Source organism: Bacillus rossius, chromosome 1 (genome assembly GCF_032445375.1).
Source record: "Bacillus rossius redtenbacheri isolate Brsri chromosome 1, Brsri_v3, whole genome shotgun sequence".
Taxonomy (NCBI): Eukaryota; Metazoa; Arthropoda; class Insecta; order Phasmatodea; family Bacillidae; genus Bacillus; species Bacillus rossius.
In genome coordinates this window covers 251081592-251099360 of record NC_086330.1, presented here as the reverse complement: position 1 = coordinate 251099360, position 17769 = coordinate 251081592, and the positions used below count along the sequence as shown (strand labels likewise).

Sequence of the window (17769 nt, the reverse complement as noted above, 5' to 3'; positions counted from 1 at the left end):
AGTCTATTCAGGGTTGCAGTCCAGTAGCAACAGTAGCCTGGACTACTCAATACTGTGGTAGAGGGGTGGTACACAGACAAGGCTGACAGAGGCACTTACATGACACGGCGTAGAGGGCCTTGACACGCACAACCTGGTCAGGGTCGCAGTCCAATAACGACAGCAGGGCAGGTAGTAGACCGACCTCCAGTGCGTGGTGCTGACAGTATCGGTTGTTCTGCGTTAGCTCACCCACCAGCTGTGCCGTGCGCCACCGCACGCTGACGTGCGGTGAGTTGAGACAAGATGGAAGGATCGAGAATCCGCCTATCTTGTGAAAGTCTGTGAAACAACAAGTGTACCCCCACACTATTATACCAACCCTCTTCATTATTAAGTGCACTGTGTAGTACAAATTAAATATAATATATAGTATCCACATAAATGTATGCAAATTTTAACACCAAACACATTACTCTAACAAAAGTTTATTTAAATCAATTCCACTGTTCAAGAAATGTTTTTACTAATTTATTGTTTGAGGTGACTCAATATTCCCATTATTACTCAAAGAGTCACAATAAGATGCTGAAGCGGCTTCAAAGCCCTTATAATGGAGTGAAAACTGGAAGAACCCAAAGAATCGCACCACTTCTTGCTCTGCAACATCTGAATTCTCATATACACTTGGAACAACCACGGTTCAAACATGGACTTCACGTGCTAGCTACACACCACCAAGATGCCATCACGCTCTTGTATATACACTTTCTAGAACCTCTGAATATTTATACTTCAACAAACTGAATGACATGATGCAACAAATTTTATTAACAATTGATGATTCTAGAAGTATTTAGAAATCAACTTACAAATGTTAGGCAAAATGCACCAGAACATTATAATTTAAAAATATTTTTTAATTAGCTATAATGAATTTATTTAAATGATTCCCGAAAAATGATGCAATAGTAAATTTACATTACTAAGTAACCCAGCAACATTCTTATTGAACTTGCACATGCAAACAAACTTATAGAAAAAACATAGTAAGACCTTTGCATAGTAAAAATCATTTTAACAAAGTCTTTATAGCAAATTGTTTTCTCTAAAATCTCTATACAACAAACATTTCAATTGTCTTTGTAGCATTGCACATTAAGGATTGGTTATGAATATATATTTTTTTGGGTCATAAGAATATTGATTAAGAATAACTTTGATATGAAGGATAATAATTATTTAATATGTAGATAAGGATAATGGTTCAGATCTGTTAAGAATTGTTATTAATTACTTTGGTTATAATTCATGGAAAGCCTTAAAATACTTATTTTCTTGAGATACTTAATTATTAATTTGTGGGTTAACTCAAGTTCATAATAATTAATTTGATATTTGATAATTAATGTCAGTAATTGTTTTGTTTAAAGGAGTGTAGACTATAATTTTACAGGACATAATTTTTGAACTAAAATTTCTAATATGGTATGAATTTCAACTTTGATTACTAAATTTTGAACATTGTATGTAAATTTGTTGGATAATTTTAAATTCTATTGGATATTGCTAGTGTAATATTTCGAGAATAGTCTGGAAGGTACAAAAGGACGAGCGGACAGGTGCGACACACTGGCGCCAGAAAGTTATTTTTCATCTAGTAAATGCGTGTTTGGGATTTACGCGTCACATGGACGCACAGCTATAGCGACCGTCTGGTAGGTTCTCTGGAGGCTACCACTAGCCAGCCAATCAGGGCGAGCCCTGGCGTGGAGTGATGCGCCCGTCCGAATTTCCTTATATGGTCATGTTTCTGAATTCTGTACTCTGATTGGTCAGTTGGCCCACGGGGTTGCCTCCATTGTCTTCACCTTTACAAGGGAAGGTAGTCTTGTCGACCAAGTCACTTGTCGCTCGATCGTCGCCGAACCCGGTTACGTCATCGGCAACTCGCACAATGGAAAGTCACTAAGGAACAATTTAATGCCTAGGGGTCTAGGCCAGGCCACATTTATTTAACCTAAATACTTTAGTTTCGGACTATTTAAATAGAAATTTAGGCCCTAGGCGTCGGCATCGGCCCGACTTCGTGTGATTCCAGTCCGCGATTGACGGTACCTTGAGTTATGTAGTTAACCAAGGGACATTAATAATTTTTTTTTTTTACGAGTGACAAGACTCCTCAACCATCAACGGCAAGATGTATGGTGCTGTGGTATGTATTTGGACCTCATCCTATCAAAATTCAAAGACATCGTAAAAATTTATATGAAAAGACAAAAAACTGTGCAAGTAACAAAGCTTTCGAACAAATTCATTTGTAAAATTGTGTTTGTAAAATTGTGTACTGATGCCATGTAACGATGAGAAAAAACTTTTTTTTTTTAATTGGAAAGAAATAAACAAAGGTAATTTAATAAACTCTTTTATTTCCAAATTAAAATTATAACTAAAAAAAAAAAGTCGGAAGCAACCATAGTAATGAAAAATTTCTAAGGAATAACAACAGCACGAGGAGCGCGCAGGAGTTTGAGCGCCTGGTACATGCTGCATCCCTGGGGTATATGTGACATGTACGCTACAAAAAAAAAATCATGAAAAGCTCTGCAGGGGCTCAAGAGATTAAATCAAATGCTCATGGCCAGTAGCGTAGCCAGGATTTGTGTATGGGGGGTGTTAAGAAGAACCCCCCCCCCCCCCCCCCCCGTATTAAAGCGGAGGCGGGGGGTCCGGGAAAATTTGGATTTTAAGGTGTAAAATAGTGCTATTTTAGCAGTTTTCGGTACTTAAATTTAAATATTGTAATGGTAAAAATTTTATTAATTTTAATATGAAATTTGTTTGAGTGATGAATAAGAAATTAATTAAAGATTTGGTGCTAAGGGGGAGGTTTGAACCCCTAAACCCCCCCCCCCCTGGCTACGCCCCTGCTCATGGCTGGAATTTCCGGCCAGCGCCTTCCAGATGGATTGAGTCATAGTCAACCACCATTGCTGGCCAGTATAAAAACCCAGGTCTTGAGTAAAGAAGCCAGTCCGGTTCACTCGCTTAAAGACACCACACCACGCTGCCTGAAGAAACAAGACCAGACTCCATTGTTGTCAAGCTGCCCGACGTCACAAGCTGCCCATACCTAACCAGGACTAAGCATAGGTAAGCATAAGCCTTGTTTAAGTCAGTATTCAAGATAGTCACAGAACGGTACGTAACGGAGTGTAAACATATGGCTTACAAAAGTATGCAAGAATACATAAGCTATTCACAAAATTTTGCAGATATGCCGATTCAACTGTTGCCAATCAACCAATTCCAAACCGATAAGGGGGAGAACACATTTTGGTTATAAAAATGTGTATAAATATACTAAATTACCCTAAATGTCTTATTCTTAGAAAATAATGCAATGCAAATGCACGTGTATTTTATTTTCAGTACACAAAAGTTAATTAAAAAGAAAGATAACCTAGTATGTCCTGAATGGGAGTTCATTTTTTAAACCAGCTGTAATATAATTACAAAAACCTAAAGTTTGCTGTCATAAAACATTTTACAATAAACAATTCAACAAATTTACATAACCATACATTGGCTCACTATATAAAACATTTTTAATTTTTCAATTAATGTCTTTTAATAATGCCATGAACGATTCCAAGGGGTGAAAAGTCTCTGATAGAACACTAGTAGCAGGCACACATAGGTACTTTGCAGCAGAACAACATAATTTCTGTTGTATAGAAATTACTTATTTAGTTGTATTAAATTTTCTAAAGCTGATATCCGCAACTGCATAATTGTTTTTATCTAGTCACAAAACAAACACTCTCAGTTTTCAGGTTATAAATGGTAAATAACATCTTTTTTTTAACTCATCTTTTTAAGTGTTTTCATTTGTTTGTTGCTGACCCGTTAATTGCTTAATGAAAAATGAAATTACAAATGGAGGCTGGAAATGTAATTATTTAGTAGATTTTGTATAAAATAAGATACTTTAATAATACAGGTAACAATGAAATATATTGATCCACAAATTCACAAGTTTAAAAAAGAATTGAAAATGTATAAGATTACGAGAATTTTCAGATGTTTACAATTCAAGAACAGTAATTCCAAAACCAAATTAATTCAAGTGGCGGTGAAAATGCACGGTACCTAACATTTTGACGTCGTCCGGGCCTGCGGCCCCTTTGAGCCCGATATGACACCGCCCAACCACCGTCTCAGTTCAAACCTCCCGCTCGTGCGTGCGTGTGTGCGTGTGGTTCTAGCCCGGCAAGAGGGCGCTTAGATGCAGTGCGCCGCACCCCTAAATGTGTTAATTGATATTGTAACCCTTTTTCTTTCATTCTTTTGCCCCAGTGTTTTGTACTCATGTATTTCTTTAATTTAAATATTATGTTAATTATAAAACTATAGACGTTGCCCGGGCGGACCCGAATAGGCACGGACTTGGACGAGGGTAGGAATGTTTTATATAAATTCTCATTAACTACGTAAACATTAATGTATTTTAAATCGCCAGTAATTTTTATATATTTATTAATGTAATCTATGATTTACTTAACTTTCGCCGGGGCACGGAATCGCAGAATGTTGTAACGGTAATTGTGTTCGGCGCGAAGGGCGCCATGTTGCCACCTGCAAACCATGATCACATCCCAGTTTCCTTCTACAGCCGGCCGAGAGCGGACGTCTCTGTCGACACCCCAAGGACATCACCGTTGAGTCACTGAGTAATAATTCCATAGTTTAATTTATTTGAATCTCTTTCTTTTCATCCTCGGGGCCTCTCTCGGTCGGAGAGACTGTATAAATATTTAATATTAACTCCTCGGAGTTTTTCGGTAACATCATTGTAATACGTAACGACTTGGGGCGGCCACGTGCGTGGCTCGCCTCCTCACCTAAGCTGATTCGCGCCTCGGGCGTTTTCTCAGTTGTACCAGTGAAGGAACGTGTACGGATATAAATCGTGAGTAAAATAAATCAATTAACTGTGTTACGTGTCTTTGTGTTCGGGGGACCACGTAGGACCCCAACCTGGCCGGCGGCGTGTGGGGCGCCCTGAGAACCCACTGCGGATTAGAAGCGTGCCCGACGCTGAGAGCGGGCTTAGGTAGGGTCGAGAGCAGCGCGTTTAATATCTAGAGGGCCAAGTATCTCGCCGCACACGGGCCACGTAACGCCCTGGGTTAGATTCTCTCGCCGGGTCCACGTGCCCACTCACGTGGTGGCGCCCACTATTTAGTACCGACAATTCCTCCATAACACCGTACGCCCTCAATTTATACAAAAATGTGTTTCATGTGTTCACTTTGCGTTATGTGAAGTCTTATATAGGTACATTATTTTATAAAGTTCATATAAAAACTTGACATAAATTAATTTTAAAATGTGTCAGTAACGATCTTACGAACATTTAATTTTGCAGTTCAAGGAGCTAGTATTTTTCAGTTTATTGAGGCAGCCATGATCTAAATAAATCAATCTTTTGTTCGTTCATAACTTTACCATAGTGATATATTTCATTATGATGTAATAAACTTAAAAAAGTTATTAAAACACAGGATGTTATGTTTAAAGATTTATATGTATGACAGGCACACGTAGTTAAGAAATGATGCGAGTTCAAAGTATTTAGTACTACAAAATGTGAAAAGAGTACTCACAAATTTTTAGGTTATGGTAGACACTTTCATTTTTCAGTAATATCAGCAGAAAATTAACAAGCGTATTGTGAATCAGCAGAAATGCAGATTCAACAAATATTTCAGCAAAATCTGGTTCTGCCTATTCAAATCGGCACACCTCTAGGCTGATAGACATTTTTTTGTGTTCCTACAAGCGAGTGATAGTCACTGTCGACACTAGTGAGGAGGTTTGGTGCAGTTGGCAGTGAAGAAGGTGTTGGTCTTGTGGCAACAAACAGACATTGCCTGACTTAAAACGTGAATCGTAAGACGTGAACCGATGTAGACATAAAACCAGAGCAGACGAACAAGTAATGATTAGTTGTGAAAATTGTAGCGTGACAAGGTACCATAAGTTACAGGCAAACACTACAGTCGCTGTGTCAAGGGACAATGTCACAGTTACTGAGGCGCCAGCTCACTCCGAGTGGGGAGCAGAAGGAGTGGCACGCTCATTCATCAACCTGGACGATCATCAGCCTCAACCACAGCATGACGGTCCCAGGACTGTGCGACCCAGGCATCCAGCTGATTAGCTACTCCGAATGAGTGCAGTGCAGACACCAGCACGCTGCTCAAGCCCCAGAGATTGTCGCGAGTGGAGAAGAGACATCTCGTGCTGCCAGCGCGAGTCTTCAGCTGCTTCAAGAACCCCAGCGTAACCTTTTTTCTGCACTGTGAAGACACCTTTATTTGTCAATCCAGGAGAAAAGATAATTTCCTTAAATGTCAAGATAACCATGCTGTTAGAACGCTAAGGGGGAATTGGCAGGCTGTGGGTGTTCATCTGAATATTTTTTCTGTCGAGTCCCATCCTCACATTGCACCGTTGCACTACTGTGATTACAGAAACATGCATTTACACACAAAGACATTAACTGTTTGCTTAGTGGTGTGACATAGTAAAAAAAAAAAAATGAAAGTCTAAGTATCATTTGCTCTAAAGAGAAAAGTATTACTAACACAACTTAACGTTCCTCGAATTATCTAGAAATTCACTGATTTTTTACCAGTTATAGTTTCTAGTAAATTCAAACCAGTTTTCCTGGTTTCAAAGTTGATAAGACACCCTGAAAAAAGCTGTTTGGAAGATGAGTTATGTGTACCGATGCACAGCAGGTGGTAGTGTCTGAAAGCAGTCAGGGTGGGTGCAGTGTTGGATACCCTCGAGGATGTCAGTCGAGAACACATCATCTTGTGTTAATAAGATGTTATCCTGGGTCTACAGCGTGGTCAAGGGCTGGTGACCAGTGCCGTGGTATGACTACTTCCAAACATTGCGCCCCATTCATTACCTGCTCCCACAGAGCTACGACCGCATGTCCTCTAAACCACTGGTGTGGCTTCTTGTTGAGCACAAAATTCAAATTTTTGCATTACTGTTCAGTGCCTGTTACTTTGCAGGGTTTCATTTCCGGATGTATTTTCCTTCATTTAACGTATTTTCCTTATTTTCATTAATACATGTTTCGGCATTCCCTAACACTCATTAAATTTATATTTGCTATAATGACTTTGTTAAAATGATGTTTGCTATGCAAAGGTTTTACTATTTTTTTTATAAGTTTGTTTGCATGTGCAGGATCAAGCAGAATGTTGCTGGGTTACTTAGGAATGTAAATTTACTATTGCATCATTTTTCAGGACCATTTAAATAACTACATGATAGCTCTTAAAAAATATTTTTATATTAACTTCCTAAATAAAAAAAATATGGCAACCATTTTATCTATTACACCTTCTAAAGTACAAAAATCAGGCTACCGGGGTCATAGACTGACAGCATTAAAGAGGAAGTATGCAAGACTGTGATATTTTTGGTAGCCAGCTGGGCTGCTTGGCTATATTTCTACACTTCGAACAGTGAGAACGTCAGCAGAGGCTCAACTTAAGGGTCTGCAAGTACTCAAAAAATACTCAATATTCGTGAATAATTTGGTTTTTTAAATACTTAAATAGTTTTATATTTTATTCCACATTTTAAATCATATGTAAGTATCTATATATGTAATTATTGGTTACCAATATACATTCTTACACCAAGTGGGACTCATAAAAAAAAAAACTGAAAAAAATTAAACATGAAAGATAATTTACTGATACTTTAGATTTGCTTTCTGTATAATACACATAATCAGTTATATAAAAAAAGATTCTCAAACTTAAAATTTTACCGTATGACAGATTTTTCGATTTTCCTACATTTTACACATATTTGTTATGGTTTAATGTACATTCCTCTCTTTATTATTTATTGTTTTTCAATCAATTTTCTTATAATCCTGTGTAAATAGTAAAAAATAAATTCATTGTGTGTTAAAATTCAATTCAAAAATATTCTATGTTTGAGAATATTGTAATAATTCAAAATTTGATTCAAAAGAAAAAAAATTATCCACAGATGCCTAGCTCTACTGTAAGTTCGCACCATCCACTGCTAGTTAACAATGACTATGTTTGTTGAAGTTTTACGTGCCACAAAGATTTTAACTAAATTCTTTCGTGAGTGGTATACACGGCACAAATCAACTGGGGTTCCCTTAGACTTATGCCCTTTACAGTTGCCCAAAATAGAATTTTTTTTGGAATTTGAAGTTAAATTATCATCTGCTTTAGGTAAGCTTTTGTGTTAGCAACGCTTCAACTTTTTTGCCCTAGAAGCCAAAGAAATTTACCTGTAGATTTTGGATTGAAAATTTTATTAGAATATGCTTTAACTGTGATTTAATTTAATATACATGCTGTTTGTTGAAGAAAGGTTTAACAATTAATTCAAAATTTATTACTTAAAAGGACAGGGAGAAATATTTTTGAATGCCCTATTTGATTTGAACTTGTCAGCCTAATGACGTCAATGATTGGTTGTCATACGTAGATTTCAAAGAAATACTACCTATTATAGCCGTTAGCATGGTAACACTTCCGTAAAAAATTTTATATTTTATTTAGTTTCATGGTCTATAGACTCCAAAACCATCGTAAACTCAAAAGTTTACATATACAGTGTAAACTCTTTATAACGTCACTCAATTTAACGACAAACTCCTTAAAACGTCGAAATTGCTTGAGTTTGGTTGGTTTACCTTGTTTTCTATACAATAATATACTCTATATAGCATCACGCTCACTCTATTTAACAACAACAATACAACATTATAAATCATTAATCAGTACTTTCTAAGTTGCCGAAGTTGATAAGAACTGCAGCTGTGTACGTTCTTTTGCTTGCTGTTTTGTTGTTGTATTATCTAGCTTTACTTCGACTGACGTACCGGAGATTCTAAGAAATTTTGTCTTTTGTTTTTTGTATGATGAACTTGCACATGTTTACCTTGGTCACTAGACGTTTGTCAAGTTGTTACACGTTATCATTATCACATTTGCTTACAGACTTTCGAACTGTAAACAGGGTGAGTAAACGAAAATCTTTGTGTATTGACGAAAAGGTTTTATTAATACGCTTAATAGAGGCGGGAAAAAAAGATCAGTGATGTTGAAAGACGCTTTGGATTTAGCCGCTCTACCGTGTCTACAATATGGAAAAGCAGAAAAAATAAATTTAAAATAAGAGGATACATAAGAAAATACAATTAAAATATCGGAGCAGCAAAAAATAATAGTCAAAGATAACAGACTATACGCAAAAGTGTTGTTATTTGTATAAATATTAATTTTCGTGTGTAAAATGTGTACTATATTAGTAAATGCATATTATTATAGAATAGTAAAATTATATATTTTATTTCTCTCCATTTAACGACCACTCTCTATAACGCCGAAAAATGCTCAGTCCGTTAAGTGTCGTTATATAGAGTTTACACTGTATATGTAAACATATATATATTTTTTTATTTTATGGACATGATAACTGCCAAAATTTTTCACAAATCACTTCCATAATGATTCCAAAAATTTAGTAGTGGAAAAACTCGGTCGAGTTTGTTAATGGGCAATATCTGACCAAAGGGGTAGAAATGGGGATGGTTTTTTGAAAAACTGAAAAATTTATGTAACTACCATAATATGGAAAATATCACATCCGTTTGGACATATAATAACTTGAAGGAGTAATTACAACATATTTTGTCTGAATAAATTTTTCATACAAACCAACCATAACTGCAAGGAGTTGAAAAAACAAGGGTTGGAGAACAAAAAAATCATAACTCCCTTAATAGGCACAACATTAAATTTGTACACATTGTTTGTTAATCTTATAATTTTTAGCCAACACTTTTGTCTGAAACAATTTTTAGTTGCAGGGGGTTGAAAAAATTAAGGGATACAATTTTAAATAAAATCATTATTTCCATACCATGTACGCTATTAAATACATTATATTTTATTGTAAAACCGTAAATTATTATCTCCAACATTCATCTGAAATAATTTTTTATATTACCAACCATTACTACAAGGAGTGGAATAAACAGAGGTTGAATAACAAAATTTTTTTAACTCCCTTAGTAGGTACACTATAAAATCCGTTCAAATTATTTGTAAACCTTATAAATATTATTAAATATTTTAACAGAAATAATTTTTGATACAACCAAATAAGTCCCTTGGTAGGCATACCATCAAATCAGTTTATAATGATTGTAAATCCTATAATTTTTATTTAAAACTTTTATCTGAAACAATTTTTGATAACACAAACTATTAATGCAAGGGATTGAAAAAACCTGAGTTTTAAATAAGAAAATAAATAAAACTTCCCTATCATATACTTTATCAAATTAGTGTTTATTTTTGTTTAACTTTTTAAATATTGTTGCAAAATTTAGTATAAAGAAAATTTTATGTAACAAACTATTACTGCAAGGGGTGGAAATAATATGGGTAGAAAAACCAAAAGTTATTACTTTTTTAAATAGATATAATATAAAATCCATTATCATTTATTATAAAACTCCTAAACTTTATCTAAAACTTTTGGCCGAAACAATTTTTGATGAAACGAACTATTGCTGTAAAACAAGGGTTTTAATTTTAAAAAATTAAAACTTCCTTAGAATCATATTCATCGGAATTTGTTTTTAACCATCTTAAAATTACCTTAAAAATTGCATAACTAACTTAGTAGGCATAATATGAAATATGATAAAAAGTTCAATGCTGCAATGCAGTTAAAAACATTCAAAATATTTTTGCTGCATGGAATATGATAATGTTTAATCGATCTTTTTGGAATATTGGTGAACATAAAGGATGTTATGTACATTGAGTTTTTTGCAACCATAAGTAAAAAGTACTTATATTGATATTTAACAAAGCATTGTTATTTAAGGTATTTAAGTGAACAGTGTCTTTGCCTGTTATTTTGCGTGTCTCTACACATGACGTTTGTGGGCTGAACGAGTAATATATAAAGTCAAATATCAACTTTCTTATTCAATTTCACAACATCCATACTGTAAAAGGTAATTTACTGAAATAAAAACTTGAGAATACAGTAGGTATATTGGCTGTGGACAATATATATTTTACAAAGCAGATTAATGATTGTATTGAGGGATACGCACTTGAGAGAATTTTTGCCATTGTTTTTTGCACTTTGACCCGAAGGTGCATTTTAGAACAAATATTTATGAATTGTTTTTAAGAATTTTTGTGTTTTCATGTAATATTTTATGCATACTATAAATTTATTCTGGAGTTAAGGATTTACTTAAGGCCCCCGCCTACCTAGCTAGTGAACAGCATTGCAGAGTGTATGAAATACACGTTTTTACAGAAAACTACGGAAAATTTTCTAAATCTGTTTTCGTACGAAAAGAACACACACATCAGGCCATGGCCTAATTAACTTTTCAAAATGAATCACACATTGAAAAAAATATTTTATTACCCCTCAATATAGCCACAAACGAGGTTTTCATGCTGCCATATCTTACAAACTATTCACGGGATTTACGTGGCACTTTTATAAGGGCATGCGCTGGACCTTTCTACACACTTTACACCAATAAAATGATAGGGTCGCTGCATTAATTTCCGAGAGGCACGAGTATTACTGCGGCCTGTTTTGCACTTGTTGGTTGTCCGTCACGTGGCGCGCTCTCGGCCGTAGACCAACCCTCGCCGTGTTGGCGTGGGGTGGGGTGAAGATGGGTCAGGGTGGCGCGCCTGGCCCTCCCTTCCACCCCCGACACAGGGCGTGCAGTAAGCTACCACTCTTGTGGGGAGTAATCGCTGCACGTGGCCGGATTGTTTTTGCTCTGTCTTACATCATAATGTTCAGCTGTTTCCTTTTAATATTTTTTTTTCTCCAAAAGGAAAATTGTCAACGTCAAACAACGAAGAGGAAAAAAACAAAGTTGAGGTTACATGCAACTCGCAAGAAACAAATCTAGAATAAAAATAAAGTTAGATATTTTGACGGCTGTATCACTTTACATTATTACTACTATACTGTACATTATTACTATTTATTTTTTTTAAACTTAAATTATTCATGGCTAACTTGTATTCACATATGGCCTCCGATAGCGTAGTCCGTTACTGTGAGAGAGCAATAGGCTCTAGGTTAGAATCTGATTAAAAGAGATGTTATAATACGTTCAGTTTTAGTAAATAATAATAAGCCTTTCCCCAGTTAACAATTTGGTGTAATACAGAAAGTTCAATAATCCAGAATTACAATTAATTATGTTTACCGTGTCACGTTTGATGGATATCCATGCTGTGTTAACTATGTAAGAATAGATATCAGTAATAAAATGGTCAATCTTTCTACCTGTACTATACATTATTTCAATAGAATTCACAATACTGATACGACAGTAGCACGAAAGGCAAAAACATGAATGTGGTGCGAAACTAAACAAACACATAGTTGTGACTGAAAAGGTTCACCACAGCGTAAAGAAATAAACAACTGAAACCGATTTAAAGTACAATTTTTCGTAGCTGTTACATGCTATTTGCCAATTCGAAGGTTGATAATAATAGTTTTTTTGGAATAATAAATAAATGCAACATATTCTTTTACTCGTACATGTAAATTCATAATCGTTGGTAAGATATAACAGAGGAAAACTTTGCTTATAATTGGTGAACTGCGTGTATCTTGTACAGTAGCATGTAAATATTGATTACATCAACTTAAATAAGACATGTATAGTCTAAATTTTTATTTCAGTTTTCTGCAATCTGAAAATATCTTTGATATTTTAAAGTTATATTTTGTATACAATTTTAATGCTTCAAATTGAAAAATCCCTTTAGGCACAGCCTACAGACATAAGTAGATTTTAAGTAACTTGTTCTTTTGGAAAAATTTTGGAAACAAAGTTACCATTTTACGAACTTAATGCACATAACATACTATATGTTCTCCAATACTCCAAAATGATCAATGAACATTTTATCATATTCTATGCAGCGAAAATGTTTGAATGTTTTTAACTCAATGCATCGAGCATTGAATAGCTTACATTACAACGAATTTCATATTATGCCCATTAAAGTAGTTATGAACTTTTTTACATTCAAACACTATTTTTCATCCCTTGCAATAATATGTGCTCATATAAAAATTTGCTTTTGACCAAGTTTTAAGATAACATTAAGATGGTTTAAAATATATTCGAACGAATATAATAGTAAAAATATATTGTATTTTTATTTTATTTCAACTCATGTTTTTACAGTAATAAGTAGCTTGGCTTCTGCGTTGTAGCCGCATCCTTGGCGAATAATTCACCGACGTTTCGGTCGACATTGCAGTCGCCATCATCAAGGAGCAGTTACTTAGTGAGGTTCTTACAAGTTATCCTGCCTTTATATACTCTCGCCTGAGAGGAAGGTGCTTCCTGATTGGCTGCAGCTGTGGGTCAATCAGAGCCTTCCTTTATTCTGGTTGGCTGGGCGGTTTTGCCAATCAGAGGCGATCTGTCTGATGTTGGATGTGGAACTATGATTTGAGTATTTCTAAAGAGTGGGTTCCATATTTTGCTTAATTTGTAGCCATCATTAATATAGAAGATGGCTACCAATTGTCCCTTCCTGACAGTTGTCAAATAACTGAGAATTTAAATATTGGTGTGTTTTTGTTGAATTTGGTACAGAAAAATGTACCCACTGTTTGAATTTATAAAGAAACTGTATTTGTCTTTAAGTGTGTACTTATTTATGATAAATAACACATGAATACACTGAATAAATGTTTAAATTACCTAAGTGATTAAATTTGTGTTAAGAATAAATTAAATCTATATAATTTTACAAGAGTATTTTTCAGATCATGAATGGATAAAATGTAAAATAACTTTAGAAACAACTAATATATTAAGTTGCAGATACAAATTAAGCGTTTCTCTCATTCATTGTTTCGAACTGTTCTATGATATGTTGGACACGTTCTGAAGGTCAATCTCACATATCATGTGACAAAATGGTAGCTGAACAATCTAGCGTTCCTGAACTGGAACACCCAAGACACATTGAGAGAGCGATGGGTTAATCTTCAAAATTACTGATTCGTGATTTGAACAGAAAGTTTTGGTAGGGCTGTTTGAGACAGTTTTAAAACTTTTATTTTTGCTGTTGTGGAGCACAGCGTACCGATTTAGATTGACGTTGTTTATACTTATGTGATATCATGTTTACAACATTGATGACGCAAACAAATTTTAGCAGTGATTCACGGGACGAAATTTTAGAAGTTTATTTTATTCTCTATATTACGTGCACAAAAATAAAAATAAACTGAATAGTGATTTTCTTACTTTAGGTATAGGATTTTTTCGAGAGTAGGATGCGTCTCTGGTGAGAGCAATGGCCTGCAGGTTGAAGAAAGCAGCAGCAGTAGTGGGAGGTTTACAAACACCCTATTACTGGCCGTGACTCTTCTTGGAAGGGGGGACATGGCTGGGACCCCCGCAGTGTGACCACAGCTGCAGACTAGTTCCAGCTTCAGCCACTGTGGGCTGCCCAGACTACCTGGCCAACGAGCGAAATGTGGGGATTCACTCCCAGCTAGGCGGGTGCCTTAAGGTCAATAATTTGTCACACCACAGACCACCTCGGAAGGCTCAAAATTTGGTCTAAAGTGGACATACATAAATAACTTGCAAAAAATAATGATTTGGGCGAAGAAAATTATATAAGTTCTCGAAAAATGTTGCTATTATCGATTAGTGTATTGGAATAATGTCTCTCAGACACCTAACTGATTTTAACGTACTTTTATTGATACTTGAAAATTCACAGTCCTTGTGGCCGCCCCGCCATCTTGCGACCACAAAATAAAGTACCTGTCAAATTTACAAACACATTGCACATAATCTCTTCACTGATTTCAAAAGAAACAAATTAACTGTTCATAGGTACCGAAGGAAGAATTATTACAATACGGTTTGCACTAACGAACTTACGGTACCGCCAAAAAACTCTTGTCCTTGAAATGACAACTAAAAACAAATTTAAAGTCGCGTTGCAGGCTTCACCACCAACTGTATCAGAAAATTCTAGTTGCAAAGTCCAAACGATAAAAAACATGTTGATCTTACACAATAGTGCCCGAACCACAGCCAAGAAAGGTTTTCACATAATCTTATACTTTGTGAGCCACTACTCAATACGTGGCCTATCAGTTCCTCATCCAGACAATGACTGACTTGGCTAGCACGCAACTGCATATCACTCCGTGACAGAAATGCCCAATCACAGCAGAGGCCTTAAACCCAAGCAGGATACAATTTCTGACTCCTCGTAGCGAGGTGTTTTCGACAGAGATTATATTCAGAAAAAATCATTTAGCAGTTATGATAATATGCAGTTTCAGCTCTTCACACTCTGCCTTGTTTGAGGCTGGAGCAAAAATTCACTAAGTTTCAAGTCATTAAGTTATTCTGCCACAGAGCCTGTCTTGTAAATTATGCAATATCTAAATTCTGTTACCATTCCTACTGTTGTACATCTGCCTTGCTGGTGATGGTTGGCACAACTGACGACAACAGGTGAATGTCAGTTCCGGTTATGGTTACTGGTGTAACATGATGTATGGAAAATAAATGTTATTAAGTGCTTTAACACGTACTTGTGTTCTGCAACATCATACCTTAGAACCCAAGTAAAACATGGCACAGTCGTGTGGAATTACGTTTTATATTTCAGTTCATCCATTTTCATTGGATTTATCTGTTGTGGGTAATATAACCTGTAGGTGTGTGGTTGGTTGTTCACGTGTTTGTCGGACATCGGTATTGTAGCTATTTTGTACGTAGCCACAGTAGGTAGTTGATAACGAACAGTGTCGTGGACATAACTGAATCAAATAATTTATTTTGTTTTGTGCCATGGCAGGCCTAAATCTCAAAATGTTACCCGACTCTGTCAACTTGGAGAGTCCCACGGCCCGAAAAGACTGGGAAGTGTTTGAAGGCGATTTTGAAAATTATTTAATTGCTACTGGCCAGAATGAGGGCCCAGATAAGGTCAAGATCGCCCTACTCAAAAACATGTTAGACTCCCAAGGATGAGCCTTTTTCGAAACTTTTGACATCTTACCAGCGGAAAAGCTAGTGTATTCTTAACTAAAGAATGTGTACTGCGTGTTCGAGGCACCAAAAACAAATCCGCTGTATGAACGGTTTGTTTTTAAACAGAGAGTGCAACTTGAGGGTGAGTCTTTTGATCACTTATTGACTGATTGCCGTCACCTGATTAAAACATGTGGCTATGAGCGCCCAGTTTCGCAAGAAGAGAATATGATAGTCGACCGCATCGTCCAGGGCATCAGAGATTCGTCCGTTCGGAAGTACTGCTGAGGTTAGACAATGCTACTCTTGCTTAAGTCGCTGCACACTGCCGTCTGATGGAACAAAGTCAACAACAGGCGAAGGAAATCCAAGCTCGGAATTCTGCTCATGATAGTGTAAGTTGTGACTTCGTGTCCACTAAGGATAGGAAGTCATCACGCCCAAAGCAAAACAGCAAGTTTGGTGATAACGCTGAGTACAACTGCTCAAGGTGCCAGACACAGCACAAGGCCAGAAAATGCCCAGCATATGGAAAAAAATGTGCCAAATGTGGCATTATGAATCACTTTGCTACCTCATGCAGATTTCGTAAAGTCCGGGAGGTAAAAGCAAACCATTCCTCTAGTGAGAGTCTGTATTGTGATGCTGTGACAGTAAATTCTGTGTATCCTAGAGGGACTAGACAACCCATGTCAATGAGTGGAAGGAGCATATACAGATTAAGGATAAAATAGTTAACATAAAATTGGACCCTGGTTCTGAAAAAAATATTTTGCCACTCAGTTTGTTCAAGATGGTTCACAACAGTTCAAAGTTAGGCCAACGTCCCTAAAAATTGAGGTTTGGGGTGGGACTATTCTTGCAGCCAGAAAAGTGGTTGATTTGTGTTGCTCTGTCAAAGGCCAAGAGTCTTATGTTGAATTTGTTATAGTTGACTCTGACAGCACTCACTCGTTAGGGTTACAGTCTTGTGTTGACTTTAATCTTGTGAAAAGGGTTCACTCAGCTTGCCACGAGGCAAAGGACAGATTCACTAAGGAACACAATGAAGTTTTCACTGGTATTGGTTGCTTCCCACAAGTGTGTAGAATTAACATTAGTGATAATAGCAACCCTGTTTGTAAGCCTCCAAGAAGGGTCCCTAGAGCAATCAGGCCTGCATTAAAACAAGAACTGGACAGGTTAGAACAGAAAGGCATAATATGTAAAGTCGACAAGCTCAATGCTAGCGCTTGGGTGAGCAACCTAGTGGTTGTGGAAAAGTCAAATGGGAAATTGAGGTTATGTCTTGATCCTACTGACCTCAATAAGGTGGTGGTTAGAGACTACCATGAAATACCAACATTGGAAGAAATGTCCGAAAAGCTCACAGGGAAAATATTTTCTTCAGTATTTGATCTTAAGGAAGGGTTCCACCAAGCGCAACTAGATGAAGACTCGTCTCGTGCTGCTTCTCGACACCATTTGGGTGCTATCGCTATCTACGCATGCCATACGGCATTGCCAATGCCCCAAAAAATTTCCAGAAGTTTATCAAAGAGAACTTTACCTCTATTCCTGGAGTGGTGACATTCTTCGATGATATCCTCTGCACAGGCGAAACAGAAGGTGAC

General features: G+C 36.3%; 1 protein-coding gene across 1 annotated transcript in view; it reads right to left on the bottom strand.

The window, feature by feature from the left end:
- LOC134527474 (hsp70-binding protein 1-like) overlaps positions 1-17769 on the bottom strand; it is a 65589-nt gene that overhangs the window by 18231 nt on the left and 29589 nt on the right. Inside the window, exon 3 of the mRNA XM_063360173.1 lies at positions 100-321. Within this exon, the coding sequence (XP_063216243.1) occupies positions 100-321 (222 nt within the window). The remainder of the gene's footprint in view (positions 1-99; positions 322-17769) is intronic.